The sequence below is a fragment of the Cyclopterus lumpus genome, chromosome 25 (assembly GCF_009769545.1).
Source record: "Cyclopterus lumpus isolate fCycLum1 chromosome 25, fCycLum1.pri, whole genome shotgun sequence".
Classification (NCBI taxonomy): Eukaryota; Metazoa; Chordata; class Actinopteri; order Perciformes; family Cyclopteridae; genus Cyclopterus; species Cyclopterus lumpus.
The window spans coordinates 5,455,927-5,482,891 of NC_046990.1; the positions used below are offsets into that span (position 1 = coordinate 5,455,927).

General features: G+C 42.7%; 1 protein-coding gene across 5 annotated transcripts in view; it reads left to right on the top strand.

Annotated features, from left to right (window-relative positions):
* ascc3 (activating signal cointegrator 1 complex subunit 3) overlaps positions 1–26,965 on the top strand; it is a 131,813-nt gene that overhangs the window by 90,610 nt on the left and 14,238 nt on the right. For 4 of the 5 annotated variants that reach the window (XM_034528533.1, XM_034528536.1, XM_034528537.1 and 1 more), the window contains exons 15-36: positions 411–602; positions 1,386–1,610; positions 2,723–2,842; positions 3,108–3,272; positions 3,660–3,746; positions 3,982–4,158; positions 5,839–6,064; positions 6,485–6,639; positions 8,355–8,453; positions 8,573–8,741; positions 12,129–12,349; positions 12,808–12,893; positions 13,591–13,757; positions 14,268–14,413; positions 15,369–15,489; positions 15,885–16,027; positions 18,018–18,155; positions 18,392–18,512; positions 19,014–19,146; positions 19,751–19,876; positions 25,962–26,073; positions 26,171–26,305. In XM_034528533.1, coding sequence (XP_034384424.1) covers positions 411–602; positions 1,386–1,610; positions 2,723–2,842; positions 3,108–3,272; positions 3,660–3,746; positions 3,982–4,158; positions 5,839–6,064; positions 6,485–6,639; positions 8,355–8,453; positions 8,573–8,741; positions 12,129–12,349; positions 12,808–12,893; positions 13,591–13,757; positions 14,268–14,413; positions 15,369–15,489; positions 15,885–16,027; positions 18,018–18,155; positions 18,392–18,512; positions 19,014–19,146; positions 19,751–19,876; positions 25,962–26,073; positions 26,171–26,305 — 3,264 coding nt within the window. Of the gene's footprint in view, positions 1–410; positions 603–1,385; positions 1,611–2,722; positions 2,843–3,107; positions 3,273–3,659; positions 3,747–3,981; positions 4,159–5,838; positions 6,065–6,484; positions 6,640–8,354; positions 8,454–8,572; positions 8,742–12,128; positions 12,350–12,807; positions 12,894–13,590; positions 13,758–14,267; positions 14,414–15,368; positions 15,490–15,884; positions 16,028–18,017; positions 18,156–18,391; positions 18,513–19,013; positions 19,147–19,750; positions 19,877–21,207; positions 22,287–25,961; positions 26,074–26,170; positions 26,306–26,965 lie in introns of those variants that run through there. The other variant, XM_034528538.1, reaches the window with a different exon arrangement.

The window sequence follows — 26,965 nt, forward strand, 5'->3', positions numbered from 1 at the left end:
ACACACAGCTCAATCCGACTGTGTATGTGTGCGTATGCATGTGTGCGTGTGTGCGTGTGTGTTTCTCACCCCAGACATCCAAAGGCCCGGTGCTAGTCGCTTTCCCTCCAACCCTTTTCTTTCCTCTTTTTAAAGAAAGATAGAAAGAAAAAATGTACACTTTTATTGATCCCCGTGGGGGAAATTCTTCTCTGCCTTTGACCCATCCGTAGTTCTTAAGGAGCAGTGGGCTACAGTGAAGCGCCTGGGGAGCAACTGGGGGTTCAGTGTCTCGCTCAAGGACACTTCAACATGAACCATGGGGAGAGCGGGGATCGAAGTGGGTACCTTGTGGTTACGGGAAGACCACTCTCCCCCATGAGCTACGACCGACCCCAAACTAAACTAACCTCCTTGACCACCTCCTTTAGATCCAGCGCTCCAGGAACAAGCAGATGAAGGAGATGTTCCCAGAAGGCTTCGGGATCCATCATGCTGGCATGCTGCGGTCTGACCGCAGCCTGATGGAGAGCATGTTCTCCAAGGGCCACCTTAAGGTGCTGATCTGTACTGCCACCCTCGCCTGGGGAGTGAACCTGCCGGCCCATGCAGTCATCATCAAGGTACCATTTGACTTTCTTTGTTTTGCTTTCTTTCATGCATGTTAGTTGTCTTGGCTGGTCTCTGGCTGTCTTCCTTTCTTGCTCGTAATTCCTGTAAACAAGCCTGGAACCAGCGAGGCAAAGCAAGCAGCTGCCCTGAGGTCTCAGACCTTCAGGCTCCAATTACTTCCTAGTAATTAAATGTATTGCAAAGTTGTTTGCTCACACACACACCACTGAAGCAAAGTATTCATTTAATAGTTGGGGGCCTTAAAGTGGCTCCTTAGTTTTTACACGCTCACAAACCCAAATTCATTTATTTCTATTGAATACATCAATCTTTGAAAACAACTCATAAATATCCGGCTGTGTATTTTTATTGAAACAGCTGGCTTTAACAAGCGTTTCTCAAAAAGGAAGAAGTAGTGTGTGTGGGATTGAACGATAATAAACTACAATGTGTGTGCGTGTGTGTGTGTGCGTGTGCGTGTGCGTGTGCATGATATTGAAACACAAATTCAACCCGTGTGGCTCACTGATGCGTTTTAATGCTGCTACATGGTGAAGAAGAAGGCTTTGATACACACACAATACTTTTTAGTAGAATCACATCATTGATGTTGAGAAAAATAGCAAAAGAAAGCGCATTCGCAGACTTATCCTTTTATTAAATGAAAGTACTGCTACAGAATATTAATAGACATTTCTATTTACAAAATGATATTTAAATGTTCATTGTTGGTACTCTGTTATCTGAATCTGCTTACACTGTATCGACATCAAATCTAATTGTGTGTTTAACAGGGCACTCAGATCTACGATGCCAAGCGCGGTACCCTAGTGGATCTGGGCATCCTGGACGTCATGCAGATTTTCGGGCGCGCGGGTCGCCCCCAGTTTGACAAGTACGGTGAGGGCACCATCATCACCACCCACGACAAGCTGAGCCACTACTTGACCCTGCTCACCCAGCAGAACCCCATCGAGAGTCAGTTCCTGGACCGTCTGGCCGACAACCTCAACGCTGAGGTCAGTGTCCATCAGCCCTGTTTGGACTAGAAGTAATGTTGTCTTCGTTCTGACAATCTATTCTGCTTTCCTTCCTCTTTGAACAAAAATAATGGCAGTTGTGGAGAGGATTAGTGTGTAAATGACGTTTTGCTGCATCAGGAAGGGACAACGATTCTGTAAAATGTTGATTTAACCAAAATGACATCATCTTTTTGGGGGAAAACTAATAACACATTAGCCTCTGTAATATAGACATGTGGTATCAAAATGTTCATTGCAATTACATTCTTAATTACATGTACATGTTTCTTATTTATGTATTACTGTTAAATTAGTAATCTAGGTGGAAATATTTGCATTCAACATATTAAACCCTGCTATTTTTTTTTTCTACACTATCAACATGCGTCTTAGTTTCCCCCCCAAAAAAATCAAATTAAGGTGAAAAAGTAGGAGTCGCCTCATATCTTTATCTTTTTTGGTGGTTCCATTTAGTAGAAATGGACAGAAATCTGCTGTTGTATTTCACCATCAGGCCTTTATCAGATCACAGATGACATCATTGAGTTGTCTTTACAGAGCAAGATAACGATGTACCCCAGAAAATACAAAGGACAGAAAATAATGGGTGAAAATAAAAACAGAAAAAGGCAAGAAAATAGAAGAAAGGGATAGTGGAAAAATAGGGGCCATAGTTATCATGCAAATTGTTTATTGCATGTTGTGTCCTATGAATTATATCAGGTATACTCTGATGAAGGTTTTACGACAGTCAGTACAAAAATCACAAAAATGATCCTTATGCTGTTGCCATAATAACAAACGCAATGATGATCAACTGATCCTCTTTCTAATGTAGGCCGGGATATAAAAGAGGCACATTAATTTCAACCAAGACGCAGCTGTTTCTTTTGGGTTCCGTGTATTGCCTGTTTGAGCTGAGAGGGTCTTAACTGCGTCGCGGCCTAAAGCAGGTTGCAGTTGTAGTCGGACACTGTTGTTGGAGAAAGCAGACGGAAACACAACGGGGCTGTTTGTTTCCTGGAGTGTCCACTAGATGGTGCCAGAGACTCCTGATGTGAGTGGCTGTTTGTGAGGAGTCTTCTCTCTTCTCTCTCTCCTGGATTCAGATTGCTCTTGGAACGGTCACCAACGTGGAGGAGGCAGTGAAGTGGCTCAGTTATACTTACCTTTATGTTCGCATGAGGGCCAACCCTCTGGCTTACGGCATCAACCACAAGGCGTATCAGGTTGGTGATCCGGAGTGTAACCTGTTCTATACCGTCTGTCTAGCTAAGATCATAGGACAGCAGGGGTCCCCTCAGGATTTCTTTGACTATGATGACAAAAAAACAATTACAAAAGATATGCTAAAAATTGTATAACTATGAATATATATTTATATTACATTTTTAATACAACATCATTCTAAACTCGAATGTGAGGGATTTAGCCGCTTGTGAAAATGTCTCAATCCCATATGCTACAATGTAATTAACATGTTCTCCTTTTTAGATGGACCCGTCCTTGTTGCTGTACAGAAGGGAGCTTGTGGTGGAGTCAGGCAGAAAGCTGGATAAGGCTAAGATGATCCGCTTTGAAGAGCGCACCGGCTACTATGCCTCCACTGACATGGGCAGGACCGCTAGCCACTTCTACATCAGATACAACACCATAGAGGTAGAATTACTTCTACATCAGATACAACACTATACACTATAGAATCACTTCTACATCAGATAAAACACCGTAGAGGTAGAATCACTTCATGATTCTCAACTGGACCCCAGGGCCCAACACAAGAAATCTTGCTGTTGGCAAGACAAGAAACAGATTTTAAATGTGTTTAGTTACAAATTCACAATTTTGTGTTTCCTGTTCCTTTCTATCGAAGAACGATATTTGCTTAATGCCTCAGCAAGCAGATATGTTTTATGTCTTATAGCACTGTCACCTTGCAAACGAACGATGTGGTGTGTGTTCATCGGGGGAAATGTGCAACACTCTGACATAATGACTAAACAACTCCATTAACCCCTCATATTCCTTGTCCCTCCTCCTTTGTAGACTTTCAATGAACTGTTCAACTCTCAGCGGACAGAAGCGGACATCCTCAGTATCGTGTCCAAGGCCGAAGAGTTTGATCAGCTTAAGGTGAGAGGACATCATGTATATGCTACAACAACGGCTGTCAGCGCTTCAGTCAGGCACTGAGATCTCACTAACACATTTCCATCTATAAGTGATCTTCCATAATAAAAGTTATGAAGTAATTGTAAACCTGTAGTCCCCCACCAAGCAAACTGATTCTTTCGGAAGTCTATATTTAAGGTCTGCCAACAGTATGTCGATATGAATAGTGCATCGTGTTTTTGATGTGTGTTGGAAGGTCCGTGATGAGGAGATGGAGGAGCTGGAACAGTTGCTGTGTAACTACTGTGAGCTGCCAGCTGCAGGTGGGGTGGAGAATGGCTATGGCAAGATCAATGTTCTGCTTCAGACGTACATCAGCCGAGGAGAGGTGGACAGCTTCTCACTCATCTCAGACCTGTCGTATGTGGCACAGGTGAGGGCAAATAAGCTGCACATACACACACACACTACAAAATATATCAATCGATAAAACCGTCATGGTTCATTCTGTCCATTTTATGCAGTTACTGGTTAATGCTTCTTGTTCATTTTGATGCTGTGTTGGATATCAGTTTTTGTAATAGAACCAGGTTACACGTTTAGGTGCCCAGCTCCATGGCCTTACAGGGTGCGGAACTCATTCCTCCAGGTTAATTCAATTCAATTCAGTTTATTTTGTATAGCCCAATATCATAAATTGCAAATGTAAGCCCTCAGAGGGCTTTACAATCTGTACACATACGACATCTCTGTACCAGGACCTCACATCGGATCCGGAAAAACTCCCCAAATTATAGAAAAAAAACTTTCACAGGGAAAAAAGGGAAGAAACCTTCAGGAGAGCAACAGAGGAGGATCCCTCTCCCCGGATGGACAGAAGCAATAGATGTCATGTGTACAGAATGAACAGCATTACAGAATGACAACACATTGACAGAAATATATGAATAATGAGTAGTAGGCATGGACCACGATCCAGACCTCCACATACGACATATGTTTTTTGTATCGTTAATGATGAGATCATGAAGGACAAGCTCGGCTAGTTCATCTTCGAAAATGGCAGTGGGAATTCGATCCAAGTGTTTGTCGTACACTGGCAGTAGTTTCTGCAGTGGGAGATGTGGTGGAAATTAATGTTCCGTTACCTTGTGAGAAATGAAAAGTACTTTAAGCACGATTGTCTTTTAACACTTTATTACCAGAACAAGTTTACAAGTAATCAACCATGAACCAAAGTACTGAAACATTCAGCTGAATGGAACAGGAATCTCTGAGCCTCCAAGTGAGGTTGTCAGAAATTACTGCGGACGTTTAGCTCCAAGATCTCCGTCCTTTATACGTTTACGAAAGCTTAGTAGACAAATAACTGTTTGATCTAGTGAACAACGTAATGATCACAGTTCTTTATCTCAACCGCCCCGACCCTCTATAATCGATAATATTTGGCCTGTGTCCACGAAGATGAACCCAGGACATGTTGGTCATCATCGGTGTACTGAAGTTGCATTGAACCCCGTCCTAGTTAAGACAGACACATGCAAACACATGCAACCTTAAATGGTATATTCAAAGAAGTTGCATAAGCTACTGTCAAAGGAGGAGAAGTGAGGATTTTTGCCCCGACAGGAGACAGTATTTTAATGTGGATCAGAAAAGTATGAACAGGGAGTAACATGATCCTTGTTTGGTACATATTCCAATAATCCCCCTCTAGAGTGCATTCGGACCCTACAAGACAATCAGATCACAATAACACCTGACCAAATCAATCACAGCCTGACCACACTTGAGTAGTGTATCAGCATGCAACACTGCCACCTGACCTCTCTTCCAGAACTGACATTAGCAATCCCTCAGTGCACAGCTGTGGCCAACCTGGACATGTGAACCCAGCCAGACCTCCTCCTGATCACACATGATTAATCACCATTATACAGCATGGTGTTCCCTACAGCTGCTTCCAGTGACTTGTGCTCCATTCCCAATGTGTTTCCCCCCAGCTTCAAAGTTTACCGTTAAACTATGACTGTCTATCATTGCAGCAGTAATACATGTACTTGTGGGATTGATGTTGATTTAGTTTTTCCCCCCTCCTCCTATTTTCTCACAGAATGCTGCTCGGATCGTCAGGGCTCTGTTTGAGATTGCCCTGAGAAAGCGGTGGCCGACCATGACCTACCGACTGCTCACCCTCTGTAAGATGATCGATAAGCGGCTGTGGGGCTTTGTCCACCCTCTGCGCCAGTTCCCCAACCTAAGCCATGTTGTGCTAAACCGCCTGGAGGAGAAGAAGCTCACTGTGGACAAGCTGAAGGAAATGAGGAAGGATGAGATTGGTAAAAACTGACTGTATAAATGATTCTAAACTACACTGACAGAAAGCAACCGAATATCAAGTATAAATACGACAATTGACCCAACATGTCTTTAACATGTCTTCAAATTAAAAGCCTATCAGTGGCTCAGAGGGTATAATCACTCTTTATTGTGAAGCAGCTGCAGGAAGTGTTTGAAAAAAAAATAAATAACGCCGCAGTGATTTATTTTGAAGAGAAACTCAGAACGAGAGTGGTGAGCCTGACACTTCTTTCTTGTTGCTGCATGGAATTAGTGCTATAGAAATATACATAATGCTGAATTTGGCTGGCCACGTAAAATTGGCTTTATTTGTGATTTGTTTATTGTAATCTGTATGAATTGCACCAGATTGAATATGACACGAAACGCATATTAACTAACTGGTATGTTGTTCCCAGGTCACATGCTGCACCATGTCAACATTGGCCTCGCAGTCAAACAGTGTGTCCACCAGATCCCCTCCATCACAATGGAGGCCAACATTCAGCCAATCACACGCACCGTCCTACGGGTTCGTCTCGTCGTCACGCCTGACTTTCGCTGGAGCGATCAGGTAAACATGGGTGACGTATAGGATAAGATCAATTATAAAGTAAAACATGTCCACTATGTGAGTGATAGTCACATGTGATGTTAACAGGCTGTCCAGCAGAAAGTAGCTCCAAGGCCTTTGACAGTGAGGTGCATCATCCAGGGTATCTGGGACGTTCATGATGAATTTAATCATTAATGCACGTAATGAGATTATTTTCTCGTACATTGTATGGTAGGCAAACATCTCAAAACGTGAACACATTCAACCCAAACTATCTAGATGGCCCTGTTTTGTGATTCGGGGGAGAGCTGGCCATTGCAGTCGTAGTATTCATACCTTTTAGAATGGAGGCATCCCATCACACGGAGGGTCAGATGAGGTCAAGAGGCCTTGAATATTGTCAAGTAGCTGCAGCCACAGTGACGATCACGGAGATTGGCATCAGATGGCATTTGAGGTGCCGAGTAAAAAATCTAAAAACGCTGTATTGTGTGACCATGCATGAATATCGCCCACAGTATTAGTCCTTTATTGTCATATTCACTTGTCAATAAACTGTGGGAAGTCTGACAAGTTGAATATGCCAGGTACCAGTCGTTTGAAAGTGTTTTTAAATGAAGCAGAATTCAGACAACAAATGTATAAAGCCAAAAGGTACACAAGAACACAACATATATATAAGAGAGATTGATTTCAGAAGGTCGAGGGAGGGCTGGTCTCCTCCTGTCTCTTGAGCACCAGAACTACTCAGGGACACAGCCAGTGTAGTCATGGTCACATGTCCACAATGGAGGAAAGGAGATCTGCTCCCCCTACCTTGTTATTACTACAGGCATGGAATCTCCATCTGTCCCTGAGAGCCGCGATGCCTTCGCCCTCGCCAGCATGTCCCACCTCAGTGGGCAGACGGGCCAGAGGGGATCTTGGGAAGCTTAGTCCAGAGTTTGAGCGGAATAGGAAGCTCATTGTAGCGCGGCTGAATATGAAGATGAATGTTTATGTCCGATTAGCGATGCATGCTTCAATCATGGGAGAGTGGTAATGATAGACCGGCCGGCTTAGCCCTGATCCGGCTGCAGAGCCGGGACACATGTACCGACACACGAGCCGCCTCCCTGCTGGCACCCAGGACACATACCACACTGACACATTATGATAAATACTGTCAGAGCCCTGTGAGTGTTGTTTATGCTTCCTGCTTTACATTAATACAAGATATGGATTATTTAAGCTTTCACTAGCAGTGTTTTTGTCTTTTGAAAATACATGTCCCCATATTCCAAATATTCCCTGTTATTCCCCTTTAAATGGTACTCGTAACGAGAAAGGAAACCTATCAGTATTCGGGAATATTACCCAGGCCCAAGTTTACTGTTTGTTAGATTGGGACATTTCCATAAAAAACACAACATTAACCATAATAGTTTATGGTCCGCTAATCGGACATAAACATTAGTTTGACACTTTTACAACACAGGGTTCGGGATCAGAAAGAAAAGCCTTCAAACTTGTCCGACTGCAGATGTTTTGCTGTGGTGCATATTATCACAAGAAATAAGTTTAAATAACCATCGAGTTGGAACAACAATTCTCTACAGCCTCAGCACTAATTCATAAAATGAGGTTGACAATGGTATTTACATAATATATATTAGCAAGGCTGTTCTGTTCCATTTCATTATGTGGAAAATTGAATGAGTGAGAATGATGAGCTCTTTCCCTCACGGATTCAGGTCCACGGCTCGGTGGGCGAGCCATGGTGGCTGTGGGTGGAGGATCCCATCAATGATCACATCTACCACTCTGAGCACTTCCTCCTTCAGAAGAAACAGGTTTGTTCTTTTACTGTCTTGGACCTCGGATGACAATGTGGTTGATGTGTGTTCTTGTTTCCTGTACATTTGAGTGAGTGTGTGTGTGTGTGTGCGTATGTGTGTGTTCCTCCTTCCAGGTGGTAACAGGAGAGCCCCAGCACATAGTGTTCACCATCCCCATCTTTGAGCCGCTGCCCTCCCAGTACTACATCAAGGTGGTGTCTGACCGATGGCTCGGGGCAGAGGCCGTCTGCATCATTAACTTCCAGAACCTCATCTTACCCGAGAGACACCCCCCACACACGGGTACACACACACACACACTCACTCACACACGGGTACACACACACACTCACTCACTCACGGGTACACACACACACACACACACTCACACACTCACTCACTCACGGGTACACACACACACACACACACACTCACTCACTCACAGGTACACACACACACACACTCACTCACTCACGGGTACACACACACTCACACACTCACTCACTCACGTTTATGATGTGACAATGGGGCTTTGAGTCAACTTACTGATACTGAGTCTGCTAGTTCCAGTACCACCAGTGGACTGGACGTTGAAGTCTCCAGCTGTTAGATTCCAGTTGCTGCCGTCCCTTGTTAAGAGGCAGACTGAGTACATCCATTACAAGTAAAAGCCTTCAAGTATTAAAGTATTATCAGCTAAATGCAATTAAAGTATGAAGAGTAAAACAAAGGAGTGAAATTTCTCCTGTGACTGATACATTATTATGTCATTGTCAGCAATATTGGACCTTTTTGGGCCACAAACAAATAATCAAATGCGAAAACAGAATTATTTTACAGGATATTTTTTATTTGTTACAATCTGAAAAGTAAGAAGTAACTACAGCTGTCAAATATGGGGAAATACAAATCTAAATATTTCCCTCTGAAATATATTGGAGTATAAATACAGCAACTTTACTAAAATGTAGTACTTTTATTCACTCGAGAGTTGATCTGTAAACATTTCTTTTTTTTAAATATACAGTATATATAAATAAATTAGTGCATTCTCACTGCAGGGGCCAAATGTATTGGCCGATATTACTGCAGCTAATTGCAGATAAATCAGTATTAGTGTGTACGCCGGCCTATAAAGTTGAGATCCGGGGGTTTGATCCCCGACCACTCCGACTCTCTGTTGCAGCTGATTCACAGGGCAGACCTGAGGTTCTCGTTTCTGCCACTTTGGGTTTAATTAAATAAACAGACTACTCTTGCCCTGCTGTTCGTATTTGGCTTTGATAGGGCTCCATTCTTACAACAGTGATCTGATTCATAAATCCAGGGCTATTCTTGGATTTTGAAATAGCGATGTTGTTAGTTATGATTGATGAATGATCATTTGTTTCATGACCACATTTCCTCTTCACTTCCTTGCGACGGCTCATTAGATGGAATAGATTCAGGGTCATCCCTCCTGTCAATCATAATGTTGTTTATCTGTCTGAAAAAGACGGAAAGTCGATATTCAGTGTTTTTAGCGTGGACAGAGGTCTCTATAAACGAGTGTGGACAAACTCTGGTTGGTACAGTAACATGTGTTGTTGCTGAATTGTCAATACAGACGGATGTGAAACAGACGTCTTTGTCACTTGAGACGTTTTTGTACTATCGTATAAATTGGCCATAAATTGCGGACTAAACTAGCAGAGACATGAATGATGGATGAGGCTTTTTTTGTATATAGTGAAGGAAACCGAAGCTTCCACTGAGATCTATTACTGGCCTAAGCCGAAGGATACTTTGCCTAAAATCAGCGACTGTAACTTACAGTCAGCTTGAAACAGCAGCTCACCACCACATAATGACTTGACTGTTTGGAAGCTGCACAGAGACGTCTAAAGCCTGTGTGGACTGGAGAAGAAAAGCATCTAATCCTCCCATACTCTACTCATTCACTCCTCCAGACTGTAAGAAAGGAAGCAGCTTATTATTGCTGACAACATGTCCCCTCAGTGAGAGTCAATCACAGCATAAACACATCAAGAACATATAATGCCTTGGTATATGCATTACATTATATATATATATATATATATATATATATATATATATATATATATATATATATATATATATATATGTGTATATTTATTATTTTTTTATTGACAACATTTCTAAGAACGTCATCCAGGCACATTCCATTTCTGTGGACGTTGGGAGAGAAGTGTTTTCAGATGAAGGGTTGAAATGAGGTGTGTGTCATCAAAGGGTACAGTCGGTCCTAGAGATGAACCCGTAGAGAACTAGATGGGCACTAATGCCCTTTCACTCAACGATAACGGAATAAAACATAACTTGTGTATTGGACCCTTGATCATGGGTTCTTCCTTAGCCCGTGCTCCACCTTTTCTACCAAGCTTTGTAATACTGCTGACAAACAAACAAACATGTAACATCCTTGGTGGAGGTGATTAAGCATCATCCATGTCGTGGTGCAGTTACTGGGATTACCAGGTTTGAACATGCAGATTGGGGGGAAAAAAAGATGTGTCTGAAAGCTCCGCTGTAGCCAACGTGTTGAAGTCTGAATGCAACGGAAGTGAACGGTGTACAGTGTGTTGATGAATCTGGAGGAGGAGGACGAGGTTTTCATCTTTCAGCATGCCGGAGTGGCACAGAGCCGGATGTTTTGGAAGTGAAAACATGTGTCAGCCGCTCTGATCCACAAACAGTGGAGTGCAGTTTGAATATGAATGATGTGACGAGCTAGTCTCATTTGACTGATTTACTTTTGTACACGTCTCTGACTGCTGGGTGAGTCATCAGACCGTAGAAACCTGTTTACAGGAGAGGAAAGACAGCGAGTTGATGCCAAAATACTCTGAAGCCTATTTTTTGACATACATGGTGGCACATACAACAAGAGATAAACAAATAATGAACTTAAATCCAGAAGGGTCTGAAAACCAAACAAACACGGGTACCTCATGTCCCTCATTTAATCCTATCACCGTGTTTTTAACCCTCACACGACCATCTCTGTGGACGTACACCTGTTTGATGACGTGACCTCGGGCTCATCCTGAAGGAGCAGACAGACTTTTCAGATCCTTCCTTAGCTGTACCTTTTTTTTTTTTTATTTCACCTGAAGTAGCTGAAAGAAAGCGTATTGGTTTTCTTTGATTAGATCTGCACTTGCTGACACTTGAACAACTGTGTGTTATTCTCATGTCCACATGTGCCGCAGCACACTTTAATTGCATTTCATGAAAGTGCATGAATCATTGTGCAGGATACAACGTTTCCTCAGCCACTTTAACGTTGGCTGCATCGTTGTAGTCACTGTGTTTCCTATACATGGTGTACAATCTGTTTTTGTGTGTAATGATATTGTGCGGCTTTTAGTGCTTGAATATAGGCATTAGCCATAATACACACTTAGTATTTAGAACCTTTCATATGAAGATATAAAGATCTCCGGCTCTCACACTGCTGAAATGAAAAGAAATTGTTTGACCCTTTTAGTTTAAATCCTCATTTTGATGTGCGTAAAAGTCTGCTTTTTCCATTACTATAACTATTTATTTTAAGGAACAGTGAATGTTTTTAAACATACTTCCTGTTCTGTACCGTATCAATTCTGCTGCCACAGTGAGTCCATAAGAATCCGGATTCATCTTCTCCTGTTACTCTTCCCCTCTCAGAGCTGCTGGACCTGCAGCCGCTGCCGGTGACGGCTCTGGGTAACCGGGAGTACGAGAGCCTGTACAAGTTCACCCACTTCAACCCCATCCAGACTCAGATCTTCCACACGCTCTATCACAGCGACACCAACGTCCTGCTGGGGGCGCCAACGGGCTCTGGAAAAACCATCGCCGCAGAGATGGCCATGTTCCGGGTCTTCAACAAGTATCCGACTGCTAAGGTTTGACTCGACGGCTCCGTCCGTCTCCCTGTTGAATTCAAGGGGAAGTGTTGTGTCAGGGCTGAATGACTTGTTGCTGTCTCTTCTACTCGTCAGCATTGCTACTAAGTGCTGATTACATAAGAATGTGAAAAACCACGGCAAACAAGGCCAATTCCTTGTGCACCAGGGTTCCAATGAATCAACCCATTTTGTGATATTTGGAACATTTTTCATGACCTCATTATAAGCGTCATTTAGAAAATCGTTCAATATTAGATGCAGAGGCAGCCCAAGTTGTATTATTTAATGTACTGTTGCTGTAGAGCAGTCAGCACCTGAAGGGATGCTTAGAGATGCTCCAACATGGGAAGTTGAGGTAATAAAGTTAGCATTTTTATCCAGCTGAGGGAAACCTGCCAGTGTTTCTCTCCATTGAATGTTGTTTTATTTATATATGTTTGTTGCTGTGTGTCCAGGTGGTGTACATCGCCCCACTGAAAGCCCTGGTCAGAGAGAGAATTGAGGACTGGAAGATCAGGATTGAGGAGAAACTGGGGAAGAAGTAAGTAAAAGCAGAATCTACACTCAGTAAGTGATGGATGACATCGCACAGGATACATTATGGAGTTGGCAGGAACTGCTGTCATATGTAGGGTTTACAAAGTCAAGAAAAAGCCTGATGTGTATTTATGTCTTATTTTCTGTGAAGGTCCTGTGTAAATATATATATATATATATATATATATATATATATACCCTCCCATAATGTAAACGTAGGAATAATGACATGGTGGCACATACAACAAGAGATAAACAAATAATGAACTTAAATCCAGAAGGGTCTGAAAACCAAACAAACACGGGTACCTCATGTCCCTCATTTAATCCTATCACCGTGTTTTTAACCCTCACACGACCATCTCTGTGGACGTACACCTGTTTGATGACGTGACCTCGGGCTCATCCTGAAGGAGCAGACAGACTTTTCAGATCCTTCCTTAGCTGTACCTAAGGAAAAAAAAAAAAAGCCTGATGTGTATTTATGTCTTATTTTCTGTGAAGGTCCTGTGTAAATATATATATATATATATATATATATATATATATGTACCCTCCCATAATGTAAACGTAGGAATAATGACATGGTGGCACATACAACAAGAGATAAACAAATAATGAACTTAAATCCAGAAGGGTCTGAAAACCAAACAAACAAAATGAGCAGGCTGAAGTGTTTCCTGGTTCTCGCCTGTGTGTAGAGTGGTGGAGCTGACGGGTGACGTGACTCCAGACATGAGAGCTATAGCTCAGGCCGACCTCATCGTCACCACGCCAGAGAAGTGGGACGGAGTGAGCCGGAGCTGGCAGAACAGGAGCTACGTCCAGAAAGTAGCCATTCTCATCATCGACGAGATCCACCTGCTGGGTAAGAGACCTTGAATGGGTTATGTTTCGTAAGCCCTCTTTAGGATAAAAACCCACGGCCAGTAGTTTGTGCCGATACAATTTTGCTACCAAAAGTAGCTTTTCAGTCGGATCCAGAAAGCAGCCGTGCAGCTCTATGCAAATATTCACCAGTTCACAAATGGACAAGACGCCGCAAGAGGAAAGGAGGCTGACCTCAATTTAGCGTGCAGATAAGTGCAGTCTCAGTAGGAATAAACTGATGGGGACTCAAATTATGATTTTGTTGTTTAATATGACCTATGATTGTGGGAGGAAGCCAGAGGACGGACATGAGGACAACATTTAAAACTGCAAATGCACACAGGGTAACCCAGAACCCGCTCGCTGTGAGAAGACACATTGCAGTATATATATATGTCAGGGGCTAATATTTCCACTGCCAAATGTTCCATATCAGAAAACCCATACCAGCGGGAAGGCACTTAAACATAACTGTCTGATTGCACTGTACCCTTATGCCTGCTTGCAGGTGAGGACCGAGGTCCAGTGTTGGAGGTCATCGTGTCCAGGACCAACTTCATCTCCTCCCACACATCGAAGACCGTCCGAGTAGTCGGCCTGTCCACCGCTCTGGCCAATGCTCGAGACCTCGCTGACTGGCTGGGAATCGGACAGGTCAGATATCCGCCCTGGCACCAGTGCTAGTCTTTTCCCCACATACCAGCAGAGCGTGGCTTAGTAATACTTTGTCAGTGGATTCTCCGTACTTGGTGACTCCTTGTTCTTTGGTTAGACGGAGGGATCATGTTCATGAGGAATAGTGAGCTTGGCTTTGTGTACCAAGAACCCTGCTGCACTGAAGCCAGCCAGAAACCACAGTCTTTGTCTGGCTCTGTATGTCTATGCTTCGTTTGCTGCCTGCCTCTTCATGTCTGATTGAATGTATATATAATAATAGCAATTAAGATAAACAGATACTTTAGGGCTGCAGCTAATGTTGTAGTTTATCTCTGCAATCATCTGTGTCTGGATGCCCTGCTTAAGTCCTAATCACCAGGAATGACTGCAGTGAAGTGGATGGATGCTGGAGCATCAGAAATGGGACACAGGAGACGTATTGATATGTTTTTAGACCGAAGGCCAGTGCTGATAGTGTACACGCCTCCAAGAAGGCTCAACATAGCGGCTGTCTGAGCTCAACACTGAAAGAAAATTATTCAAAGCAGATTTTTGTTACATTCTTTTATATTGTCCATTCTTAACAGCAAATACGGATAAGTGTACTCTTTATTTTCCCTTTCGCCAGCATCTTAACAATAATCGGTAAAAATGGGTTTCTTTATACATTGTTTGATGAAAAGCATTTGAAACCTTTTTTTAGAAAAGCAACGGTCTATAAAACTGTAAAGCCCCCAACGCACACCAAATAATGCACTGTTCACGACCTCCTGTATTCTGGTCGCGCGCTGCAGCATATCGCCTTGTCACACAATAGACACAGCATCAAAGGTTAAACACAACACAGCAGAGTCCAGCAGGGGCCGCCTGCTCTGGGCCTCAGTGACAGTGACAGACAGTTTGCATTACAACCAGTAAACCCCTCCCCCTCTCCCTTCTTCTCTTCTGACAGGTGGGTTTGTTTAACTTCCGTCCGTCTGTACGCCCCGTACCGCTGGAAGTTCACATCCATGGTTTCCCAGGGCAACACTACTGCCCCCGCATGGCCAGCATGAACAAGCCTACCTTCCAAGGTACTGCTCCACGTCCACATGTGCACGTGCTTCATGCACATTTATACATTTGATTTGCTGGTGGCAGGCTTGAGGTAAACTTACTGCTGCAAAATGATTTGCATTTGTTGAGAGCTATTTGATCTTGTGTGTTATGTCAAAGTAATAATAATACAATATGCAATCCATGTGTGTATTTCAGATAAATAAATAGTTAAACATCGTTAAACCTTACATTACGAATGTTTTCTGAATTTGAGTGTACACCACATCGACATGTGGGGAAGTATTGAGTGACAGACTAACACTTGATTTTAGTTTTTAATTCAGAAGTCATTCTGAAATTGTTCCTGGAGCAGTAACAAATACAAAGTACACAGTATGTGAAACTTGTGTCTACATCTTCATCTTTACAGCGATACGTAGCCACTCCCCAGCCAAGCCGGTGCTGATTTTTGTCTCCTCACGACGGCAAACTCGACTGTCTGCTCTCGACCTCATCGCCTTCCTGGCCACAGAGGACAACCCCAAACAGTGGCTGCACCAGGACGAGAGAGAGGTACGCTAAGCTGAGGCTGTACTGTGTGCACACCGCAGGCACAGCGAGGACAGCAGAGTCACTCTTCCCTCTGTGTGGACGCAGGATGCGTTCAGGCACAGTATTGAGAGTAGGTCACCCACGTTTTGGCAATGTACAACTAAAATCGTAGATTTGAAGCGCGATAAACAGTCGGTGCTGGCTGCTCGACCTAGTCCGTCCATATTTAGCTCATGTAGGCAGGTATTAAAGGGCCAGTTTACCCCAAAACCACAGTGGCGGCGGCGGCGCTAGTTGGCAGAACACAATGCGCTCGCAGGATTTCCTGGTGCTGCTGCTCCATTTCTCTGTGTAAGTGCCGCTTTAAGTGTAATTACAGATGAAATTCCATCCATCTTGTGCCAGAAAATCCTGTGTCATCCTCCACTACATAGTCTGTGCATACCTTAGGATCAGTTCAAGATGGGAGCAAATGACTCCTCTGAGCTCGCATTTAAAAAGTATGCTAATATTATTATAACACTTAGATATCCAGTACTGATGGAGCGGTAATTACCTCGAGATTTCAAATGTATGATCAGTACCTTTTGAGACATCGTGATCCCGTCATTTCCATAAACAAAGAAAATGGCAAATCGTCAATGAGCTTTCACTTGGGTCTTCGATCTTGTGTAATGCACTGTGTGTTTCATAGACCCATACAGGTGGAGGGCTGATCTTCCAGAGGAAAGTCATTACTTGCTGACAATGATTTCAATCATCGCATTCTCTGTATACTATTAGTATGCATGTTCTAGCATTATTTACTCAACTATGATGTATTGAAAATGATACAGTTGTGTTCAGTTGTGTCTCCTGAACCCTGCAGGCACACTTCTCAGAGCAGAGGCCCAGCTCCTGTCTGTGTGTGCACAGCGTCCCCGGCCTCTGTGTGTGTTCCCCTGACATGTGCTGCCGCCTGCTGCTTCTCCGCGCTGGCCCGTGTAGGAGCTCAACTCCCTGCTGTTTGACTGACAGGCTTCTGGCGTTAGCTGCTTAACTCTCAGCAGGGGGTGACCCACCGCCTCAAACCCCATCTCTGACCTGACAGCTCTTTCTTCCTCTGCTGCTGCCCCAAAGCGCCGGCTCTCTTCTCCCGGGGCTGGATATTCAGTCTCTTCCTTCTTATTAGTTGTATAGTATTTGAAAGATACATTGTAGTTTAAATAATTGATTCAATCAGTTGTTATAAGTGTCTTTTTTCCACACTATCTTCAAATTCTGTATTTTTAAACGACAAAGAACACAAATACGAAGGACAGAAACCAGCTGTTGTGTCGGCCCCGGTTTACTCCTGCAACTCTGCTCCACTGGCTCTCTTCACTCTGGCAAAGCACAGGATACACCTTTTTGACCTTGAACCCAACAGTTTGTCTTGGGCTGGAAGATGTTAGATCTGTGTAGCATTAGGCAGGATGGCCCAGTCCTACTGGAACCACAGGAGAACCGTGCTAATGAGCCACATGTCTGCAACTGAACTGTAACTACGAAGGTCTTGATCCATCTGCAGGTGTTGGATCACAACAACGTTGGAGAGTAGGGATGCCCCCCGAAACCCTATTCTAAACAGCTACTGGTACTAAATTCTAAAAAAATTTTTAGCATATAGGGTCTGACTGCAATCAGTACTTTAGACGTTACGGAGTGAGACGTCCTTGTCTCAAACCTTGTCTCTCTGTCTCTTTGTCTCCGGCTCAGTACAGCGTGAGACTAGCATCATGGCAGAGAGAAGACAAAGCTCCAAAGTGTGACTACATTTTACTCGAGTTGATTCTGAGAATTCTTGTTGTCTTTTTTCTCATAAAATACTCAAAAAGAACCAATAAGGAGTACCGATAAGAGTACTAGTATGGATAAAATCCTAAAGATAACTATTCCTTTTGCATAAACCCCACCGGTCAGCCCTCCGCTGTGTCATTGTCTTGGGTCTGTTGTTTGATCCATCACTGTTTGTGCTCTGGTCCGTCTCCAGATAGAGGCCATCATCGCCACAGTGCGGGATTCCAACCTGAAGCTGACGCTGGCCTTTGGGATCGGCATGCATCACGCTGGCCTGCACGAGAGAGACAGGAAGACTGTGGAGGAGCTGTTTGTCAACTGTAAGATTCAGGTACGACCTGTTGCCTAGATCTATACTCTTCAACTGAGCTGATGACTTGACATACCTCCAAACAACGTTGCCAACTTTTGAGCTTACCCTCCCTGAGTGTTGTGCAGCTTCAGTGATGCCATTTTATTACAGATTTGATCCGTTACATACTGCTGGTCTGCTTAAAGCTCTGGCCTTGGTCTGAAATATATATATATACATACAGACACACACACATAATATATATCTTTTCTCAGGTTCTGATTGCCACTAGTACTCTGGCTTGGGGGGTGAACTTCCCTGCTCACCTGGTGGTCGTTAAGGGAACTGAATACTTTGATGGCAAAACCAAGCGCTACGTGGACTACCCCATTACAGGTATACAGTCCACGCACTGTTCTCTCATTGTTTATTTCAATTATATCATATCGATGATATAAAAGATACGTATTTATGGGGTTTCTGTAATGGACAAAATGTTGCAAAAATGGTGACCTTTCCTAAACTACTGCTGCCTCTGTGGTGTTGGCATCGGATGCCTGCAGTGAAGAGCATCAAGTGACACGTGTCATTTATCACTTTCAGTGCATTTGTGCCTTCAGGTTTAATTCCTAGTGTTGCCGTCATGACGATTGTTTGTCACTTCCCCGTTACATTATGACTTTACGTCATTTGATTATTCACATTTATTTCAACCTTGGTAACAGACCATGGGAAATAGTCTCATTGAAAACCAGTTGCAATCAAGCTTTGGGGAATTCTGGAAAAGTCAACAAAGTGACAACAAAGAATCACTTGCATTGTTCTTGCAGCTTATTTTAAGCATTGTGTAACATGGGATGGAGGAGCAGCTTTGTAGTGTTTGTGCTGTGTGTGTAGATGTTCTGCAGATGATGGGGCGAGCAGGTCGGCCTCAGTTTGATGACCAGGGCAAAGCCGTTATCCTCGTCCATGACATCAAGAAGGATTTCTACAAGAAGTTCCTCTATGAGCCGTTCCCTGTCGAGTCCAGGTAACAGCCACACGGCCACTGTCTTCTCCCACCATTGTCTGGGCTGTACATAGAAAGGATGTTTCTGTATGAACAAGACCGTATTAACTGTTACCCAGTATAAGAAAAAGGACAGTGACAGGGGAACATGTGTAGTATTGGAGCCGGAAAAAGTTGTAGCACACAAAAGAGCCATCGGTAGGCAAACTGGGAGGCAAGTTGTTTTTTACGGATGCATTTAATGTAACTATTGCAGCATAACAAATTGTTTGCTCGACATAATTAGAAGTAATAGTACAGAAAGACAACCGTTTATTAACAGGATTGGTCAGGAGCTGCTTCATAAGCTGTACTGCCTCAGAGATCTGTGCTGGAGAGTCACATGTGTTATGTGATGCAGTACTAGAGATATATATATATATATATATATATATATATATATATATATATATATATATATATATATATATATATGATATAGATAGATAGATATGATATATTTTAATAAGTAACTATTAATCAGAATGGTTGGCAAATTTCTGTTCATAGAGGATAAGTATTGAGGTTAGAATTCCAGCTGATTGATAATAATGAAGTCTCCTGTGATTGCGTGCCGTATCTCCAGCCTCCTCAGTGTGCTGTCAGACCATCTGAATGCTGAGATTGCTGCAGGAACCATCTCATCCAAACAGGATGCAATGGACTACATCACCTGGACCTACTTCTTCAGGCGGCTGGTGATGAACCCAAGGTTAGGCAAACCAGCTCACACCACATGTTATCACCAACGGCAGCAGATCATTCAGTTCAGAACTAAAGCAAACACACATGCACACATTCTTGTCCCGCTCTCACAACCTATTTAGAGGAGTGCCATGTTCTTCGGTCAAACATCTGCTGTGTAGACAGAGACCATTCCAGAGCATTCCAGCCTGTTGGTATTTGCACGGCTGTCATCCCACATTTACCATCCAGTCCCTGACTGAGACCGAGCAGTAGGGTTGTACCAATACGGGTCAGTGAAACAGGACACTCATTTTGGATTCTAGGATGTCAGGACAATATTCAATGTCTGACCATTTTCTGCAAAGCAATGAAAGGGATTTAGTGTTGGTCTAGGACTGGTAGAGAGCCTCAAATAACATGTATGGTCATCCTTTGGCTCATACTGACCATGTAAACACAGCATGTACCAGGGACTTTGATATCATTCCCTTTCTGTATCTCTCCAGTCTGTACTGTCTCTCGCCATGAATTGAAATATCAAGCCTGAAAAACTGTTTTGAAAGTCACAATAATGAGACCCAGGATTAGAATACTACTGCAACTAGCACTTCATGTATTACAAAGATCAAAGGTTGACTTATTATTAGTTGTAGTTAGAGATGTTTCAATGCAATGTTTTCCCAGCTGACATTGGGTACACCCTGGACAAGTTGCCAGACTATCGCGAGGCTGACAGTCAACTATTCACGCTCACATCTACGGGCAATTTAGAGGCATCCATTAAGCTAACTGATAGGTTAGGGTTTGCTTTTGACTGTGGGAGCTGGAGATGGAGTTGCAGAACACTAGCCACTACACCGTGCAGCCATAATATCTATTTTATATTGTTGTGAAACATCTCTGTATTTATACAACTGTATTTATACAATGTTCTCAACAAAATACATATACTTTACATAATCAGTATCTGCTTGTCCTTTAAATATTTGTATTTGATTCCCGTCCATCCATTTTCTGCTACCTATTTAGTGCGCCGGTAGCAAGCTAAGCAGAGTTGAGCAAGTTGGAGGCTTCCAAAAGGCATCCTGATCAAAAGCCCAAACTACCTTGCCGGGTATCTATTAATTGATTGAAGTAGTTGTTTCTCTGATCTCCAAGATTTCGTGTCTCACTACCAAACATTCAAGACCGGAAGTGAGGGTTAGAACATAGATCTGAACCCTCAGGCTCAGATCCCTCTTCACCATGACAGGCATTACTGTCTATCGTGCACCAATCTGCCTGTGATCTCATGTTCCATTTGACCCTTACTCAATAACAAGACTGCAAGATAAATAAACTCCTTCACAAATGTAGGAATCCACAATGTTCCAGAATACCATGGAGGAGCTGATTCTCATGCCAGCTACTTCTCACTTGGCTTTCAACCATCCAGTGTGTCCTTTGGGTCACAGGTCGATGAAGACAACCCAACCACATCTTCAGCAGAAAGCAGCGGTGCAACCCCTGGGCCACAAAATGGAAGCTCTCCACTCCTCAGCTTCACCTCAAGATTGTGTCCATGAAAATCATAAGAGACAGCCTCTGAGAAGTTCAACCGCCACTGAGAACATGCTTGAGTTACAGCCGAGAATACCATCAGAGCTCAGGGATGGCTTGCTGCAACATTCCCCTATCCCATAATCTCCAACAATCCAACAAAATACCCTTGCACTTGTCCAAAGTGACAATGAATTACATCAGTGTCTTATTTTGATGTGACTTGGGCTGGCTCCCATTTAGCAAAATAAATGTTTAACAAACCATCACTCTGTAACACAACCCTATAACGAGGGGTTTATGTTTTAGTAGTTCAATAAGTCCAAAGAAGTTAGGACTCTTGGCATGACGTTCATTTAACAGTTACAGTTTAGTGTGAACAGATTAATGCACCAAGCGAGCGGATTGGTCAACAGTGTGAATGGATTGATAAACCATGAAGGCAGATTGGTCAACAGTGTGAATATTATTAATAATCCAAGGGAGGGAATGGTCAACAGTGTGAATATTATTAATAATCCAAGGGAGGGAATGGTCAACAGTGTGAATATTATGAACAGATTAATAAAGCAAGAAAGCGGATTGGTGAACAGATTAATAAAGCAAGAAAGGGGATTGGTGAACAGCATGTACAGATTAATAAAGCAAGGGAGCGGATTGGTCAACAGTGTATATGGATTAATAAACGAAGGGAGGGATTGGTCAACAGTGTAAAACAGATTAATAAATGTAGGGATAACAGATTGGTAAACCATTCCTGACGATTATTAAACGCGTATGTTTTTTTGTTTTTTTACATCTGGCAAGGCTGAGGTCATGAAGTTGAATCAAGCACGGCTTGCCAATCTGTTCCCTCACTTTTTTAAATCTTTAAATAAACTAAACCTGTTATTTGATTTTTAATGCGTCAGATATTTTTGATCATAATTTCTTATCTGCTGCTGCTCATTTTTAGTTTATACTCTTCCGGTTGTGAACATTAATTAGATCGCCACTAAAAAAAGGCCCTTCTCAGCTAACAAAAGCTGATTACAAATCATTGATTTGTTTGTCATTTTTAACTAGTTACTTAAAAATGTTCAAAGTGAAACATAAAGCGGATTTGAGAACATTTTAGATTTAGTTAGTGGGTTTGAAACTGGATTTAGATTCAATGAAATGCTACTGATCTCTGTCCCACAGTGACTGTATCAGAGGATAGTGGTTAAACGATTCTATAGATTCTTCAATAGTTGACCTTCAAATTTAACGGGGAGCAAAGAAAACAGAAATGTTAGAAGGTGCAGCAACATTCATACCAGAAGATGTAAACTGGACTGACGTTGTATTCCATTACTTGCACTTACGGTTGACACAAAGGTAGACCCACAGGCCTTCCATTAAATCAAAAAATAATTTGACAAACATATTTTGCCTGTATTGCATGCTCCTTAATCAACAGTTGTATACTGGCCCTCCTAAATTCAGCTCCATGTTAACTCAGATGATAGTCAAAGTCATAAATGTTGCTTCTGAATGCACAGATCCCCCGACACTGTTATCTCCACGCAGCTGTGTTTTATATCTGAACAGCTAATCTATCACCGGTGCTTTCATGCTTTGATTCCCACAACACACACACACAATTACACACAGACACAGGCCCAGGGTCCCATGGGCATCGTAAACGTCTGCAGGCCGACTCCCCGCACCATCAGGAGCCTAATGGTGATGATGCTAATGGCTGTGACTTAATCAGACAGGCCCTGTTACCAGTACAGATCTGTGAAATGTGTTCAGTAATAAACACATTCAGCGCTTCGAACCGCGTGCTGTTAACATGTGGAGTGATGGGAATGAAAGAAATACTTAACATTAAACGGCCATTAAATGTGACTATTACCCGTCTAAACTGCTGCTTCCAGCCCACAAGTGAGGCTGCGATTACCCCTCCCTGCTCCCAAATGCACAATGAATGATTCTGTATGATGATCATGAAGATATCGTTTGTTCTAATGTAATATGAGAAGTGGGCGATTTCTTCTGAAGATTTGCATGCATTATGCAGAAAACTTAATCTAGTATTCCCCCTCACCTGTTACCTGACTTATTGGTAGTCATCCTCGCTATTATTGCTTCTTCTCAACAACTTAAAGCTCCACTTGGTAGTTTATTGTTTGATTTCAACATTTTGGGTCTCTGTTCATTGACTTACTGTAGGTGGTTGCTCCTCGGGCTCTCAGGGTAATAACCTATTTATTACCGTTTGTATGTTCTTCTTTTATAAAGACAGTGCACCAACAAAATATGTTGTGTCATGGAAGCAACACATACTTGGGAAGTTGAAGGAAGTTCACCAATGATTCAACAATAACTTTTATCATAGCATGCACATATACTGTATACATTCTTCTTCATCATAGCTTCAGATTCAAGAGGAGCAATGGCGATTCTGTCCATGTCATGGGACAGTAGACCTCTTTAGCTTTAGCTGCTCCACTGACATCTTTCTCTTTCAAGGATGCCATGAGGATTCGTGAACTTTTCCAACCCAGTGTGCAAATGTTTAGTGGACAAGGAGTATGACTTTTAAAGTTCCTTGGAGTCTTGTTCACAATCTAGGTTAGGTTGCAGTGCAAGGTCAACGGGAAGAACACAAACAGGTGCACCAGAAGTTACATAGTGGCTCTCGATTTACTGGTCCGTCTACGATCCAATGCTCACCTACTGTATGGTCATGAGGTTTGGAAAAGAATGGTCAAAATGAGTTTCCTTTGCGAGGTAACTGGCACCTTAGAGATAGGGCGATGGGCTCTGGCGTCTGAATTATTATAGGATTATAGGATTATGAATCCTATCTGACATGGGAGCGTTTTGGGATCCCCCTGGGGGAACTCACGGACATGGCCTGATGCCACCATAACTTGGACCCAGATAAGTGTCGATTGATGGAAATGCCAAGTACTTACAAGTGTTTTCAGTCAGAATTAGTGGCAATAATGGTTGCAGTTTAATGACCTGTATATGTTTCTAATATTAGATTTGTATTTCATCTTAGCTTTCTGAAACAAACAAAAGGAAGGTCTCGCACCAAAACGTATACAGCAATTTACAAAGGACCATCATCAGCTGAGACTCGAGAACAACCAGATGGCACTCAAAGAACACAAAGAACCACCGGTAATGTTCTGTGAACGGTTCTCCAATGTAACTCAGACATATTTACATTACATTACTTACACTAGTTTTTTTTTCACCCTTGCAGACATACCTTTAGGATATTTGGCATCTGTTTCTTCCAACTTTATTGAAACCATGCCCGTTCTCCTTCGCTCTTTTATTTGACTTGCACACACCATGCACGAATATTGTCATTATGAGCTAATGAAGCGTGTCTTTCATTACTCTTCGGCTGAGCCTCATGTGGTAACTCTTACAAAGCAGTGCTGAGCATGGAACCTATTTTGTCTGGCCACTGGTTGTCTTATTTCAGGTAATACTTTCAGGCTGTAGCTTTTCTTCACACCACAACAGTGTGTACCAGATTACAACCAGCAACAATGCACAGAGGCAGTAGTGACGAGCCATTTTACTGCAACATTTTACTCCATTGTTGCCTTTGTGTTTCATTAGGCCCTAATGAGGTTGCATCATTAGTGGTACATCATTGAGGAGGGGAAACCCCAGTCCCATCTCTTTGATTGGTCTTATCCTGTATGTTATCATATCCTGGATATGATCTACAGAGCCTGATGTTATTGTGTATGTTTCTAACACTGCTCACGTGTCTACAGTGTTGTATTCATGTCTTTGACTGCTTTACATCATTTCTGTGTTGACTGAGTAACTTCAGTTGTTGAGGACAAGCCCTGTTTTTGTTGTTATTCTAAGTATTCATCTGAGCACTGTTTATCATATGTTTAGTATCACTGACTGGTACAACTTGATGTGGTCACATCGGAGAATGGCCCAGTGAAGGTAATTCAACATACTTGTGGAATAGATGGTACAGAAGCTCGGTAAGATAGTGACAACTGGCCTGTTGGCAAACTAATCCCTCTAGGGAGCTAACCGCTAACGTGCGGGTCACCTGGTTATATGCTAGCGAAGGTCACAATAGCTCTCCAAGCTCACCAGACAGGAAGTTCACAGTTTATTCAGGAGATGTGTTTGTACAACATATTGGTGACCCTTGTCTCATAACTGTCTGCAAACCCTGCTACTGCTGTTGAGCCGCTTACTCATCTGCCCAGCGGGGTCACGAACACAGCTCAAATAAGCTACGCTACGCTCAAATAAGCTACGCTAGCTCCTTCTGTTTTGGACCCTCTGGCTCTTGTAATTAGCTAAGCTTACAAATCCATGTGTCAAAATTCAACTAAAACCCTCCACCAGGATACTCTGTAGCTCGCCTGTAAACAGTCAGTGAGGAGTTATGGTCCAAGCAGTGGAATTCAACCTGCAGCATATGTGTCTGCTTGCACTCCCCGAATCATCATAACAGTATTTCTGTTCAACAGAACAAACACACATAATATTTCTTCTGTCTTTGCTGTGTTTTTATCAATAACACTCCTTTGTGCTGTGTTTAGTTATTACAGCCTAGAAGACATCAGCCACGAGTCCATTAACAAATACCTGTCCAACCTTGTGGAGAAAAGCCTGCGGGAGCTGGAGTGCTCTTACTGCATAGAGATAAAGGAGGTGAGTAGGTGTAGTATTCTGATGTCAGTGAAATGACACAAATCTGTGTAACATGGGATCTGGTTCTGGTTGTCACATTTGTCCATTAATGCTCTAGGATGACCGGACCATTGAGCCACTGACCTACGGTCGCATCGCATCCTATTACTACTTGAGGCATCAGACCATCGGCACATTTAAAGAGCGCCTGAAGGCGGAGATGCCCGTTCAAGAGCTGCTCTCTATTCTGACGGTGAGTTTCACACTGTGAAAAGCACAATGAAAGCATTTGCTCACTTGCTATGGTTTGAACTGGTAAATAACGTGCAGAAATATGAATAATTCTCGATTCACACCTTGTAGGCTATTAGCTAAGTCAAGACTTTGTCGGTGATAGAAATGATCCCAGGAACTGCACTTAGTCTAGCGAAGGTATAGCATATATCCCAGGGATCATTTCTATGGCCCAAAAATTACATTTCAATATCTATTCATGTGCATTATGTCCATGACATCGTGTTTTAACTGAATGCGACGCAAGCGAGGGTTCAGCAACGCAAGCGGTTTATTTAATCGTTTTCTATGAGAACATTCTTCACTGGCTGTGAGACGAGGAACAGCAGGTTCTAAGTTGAACTTTTGTTGGAAGCCCCATTTCTATTTAATCCTGTCACTCGCTCTGAAAGCCCACAATAGACAAGAAACAATGAAAACCTAAACAAGGTAGCAGATGACTGGAGGGAGACGGCTTGGAAGTCATTTCTATTGAATATCACAATAGAAAACGTATGTTTTCTGTTTAAAACATACAAACGTAGAAAGATAGCAAGTACGACTCACCCATCTTTTAAAGGCGTGCGTCTCCAGTCTGATCTGGAGCGGACAGCTGATATGTACGTGGTATGTTTACGTG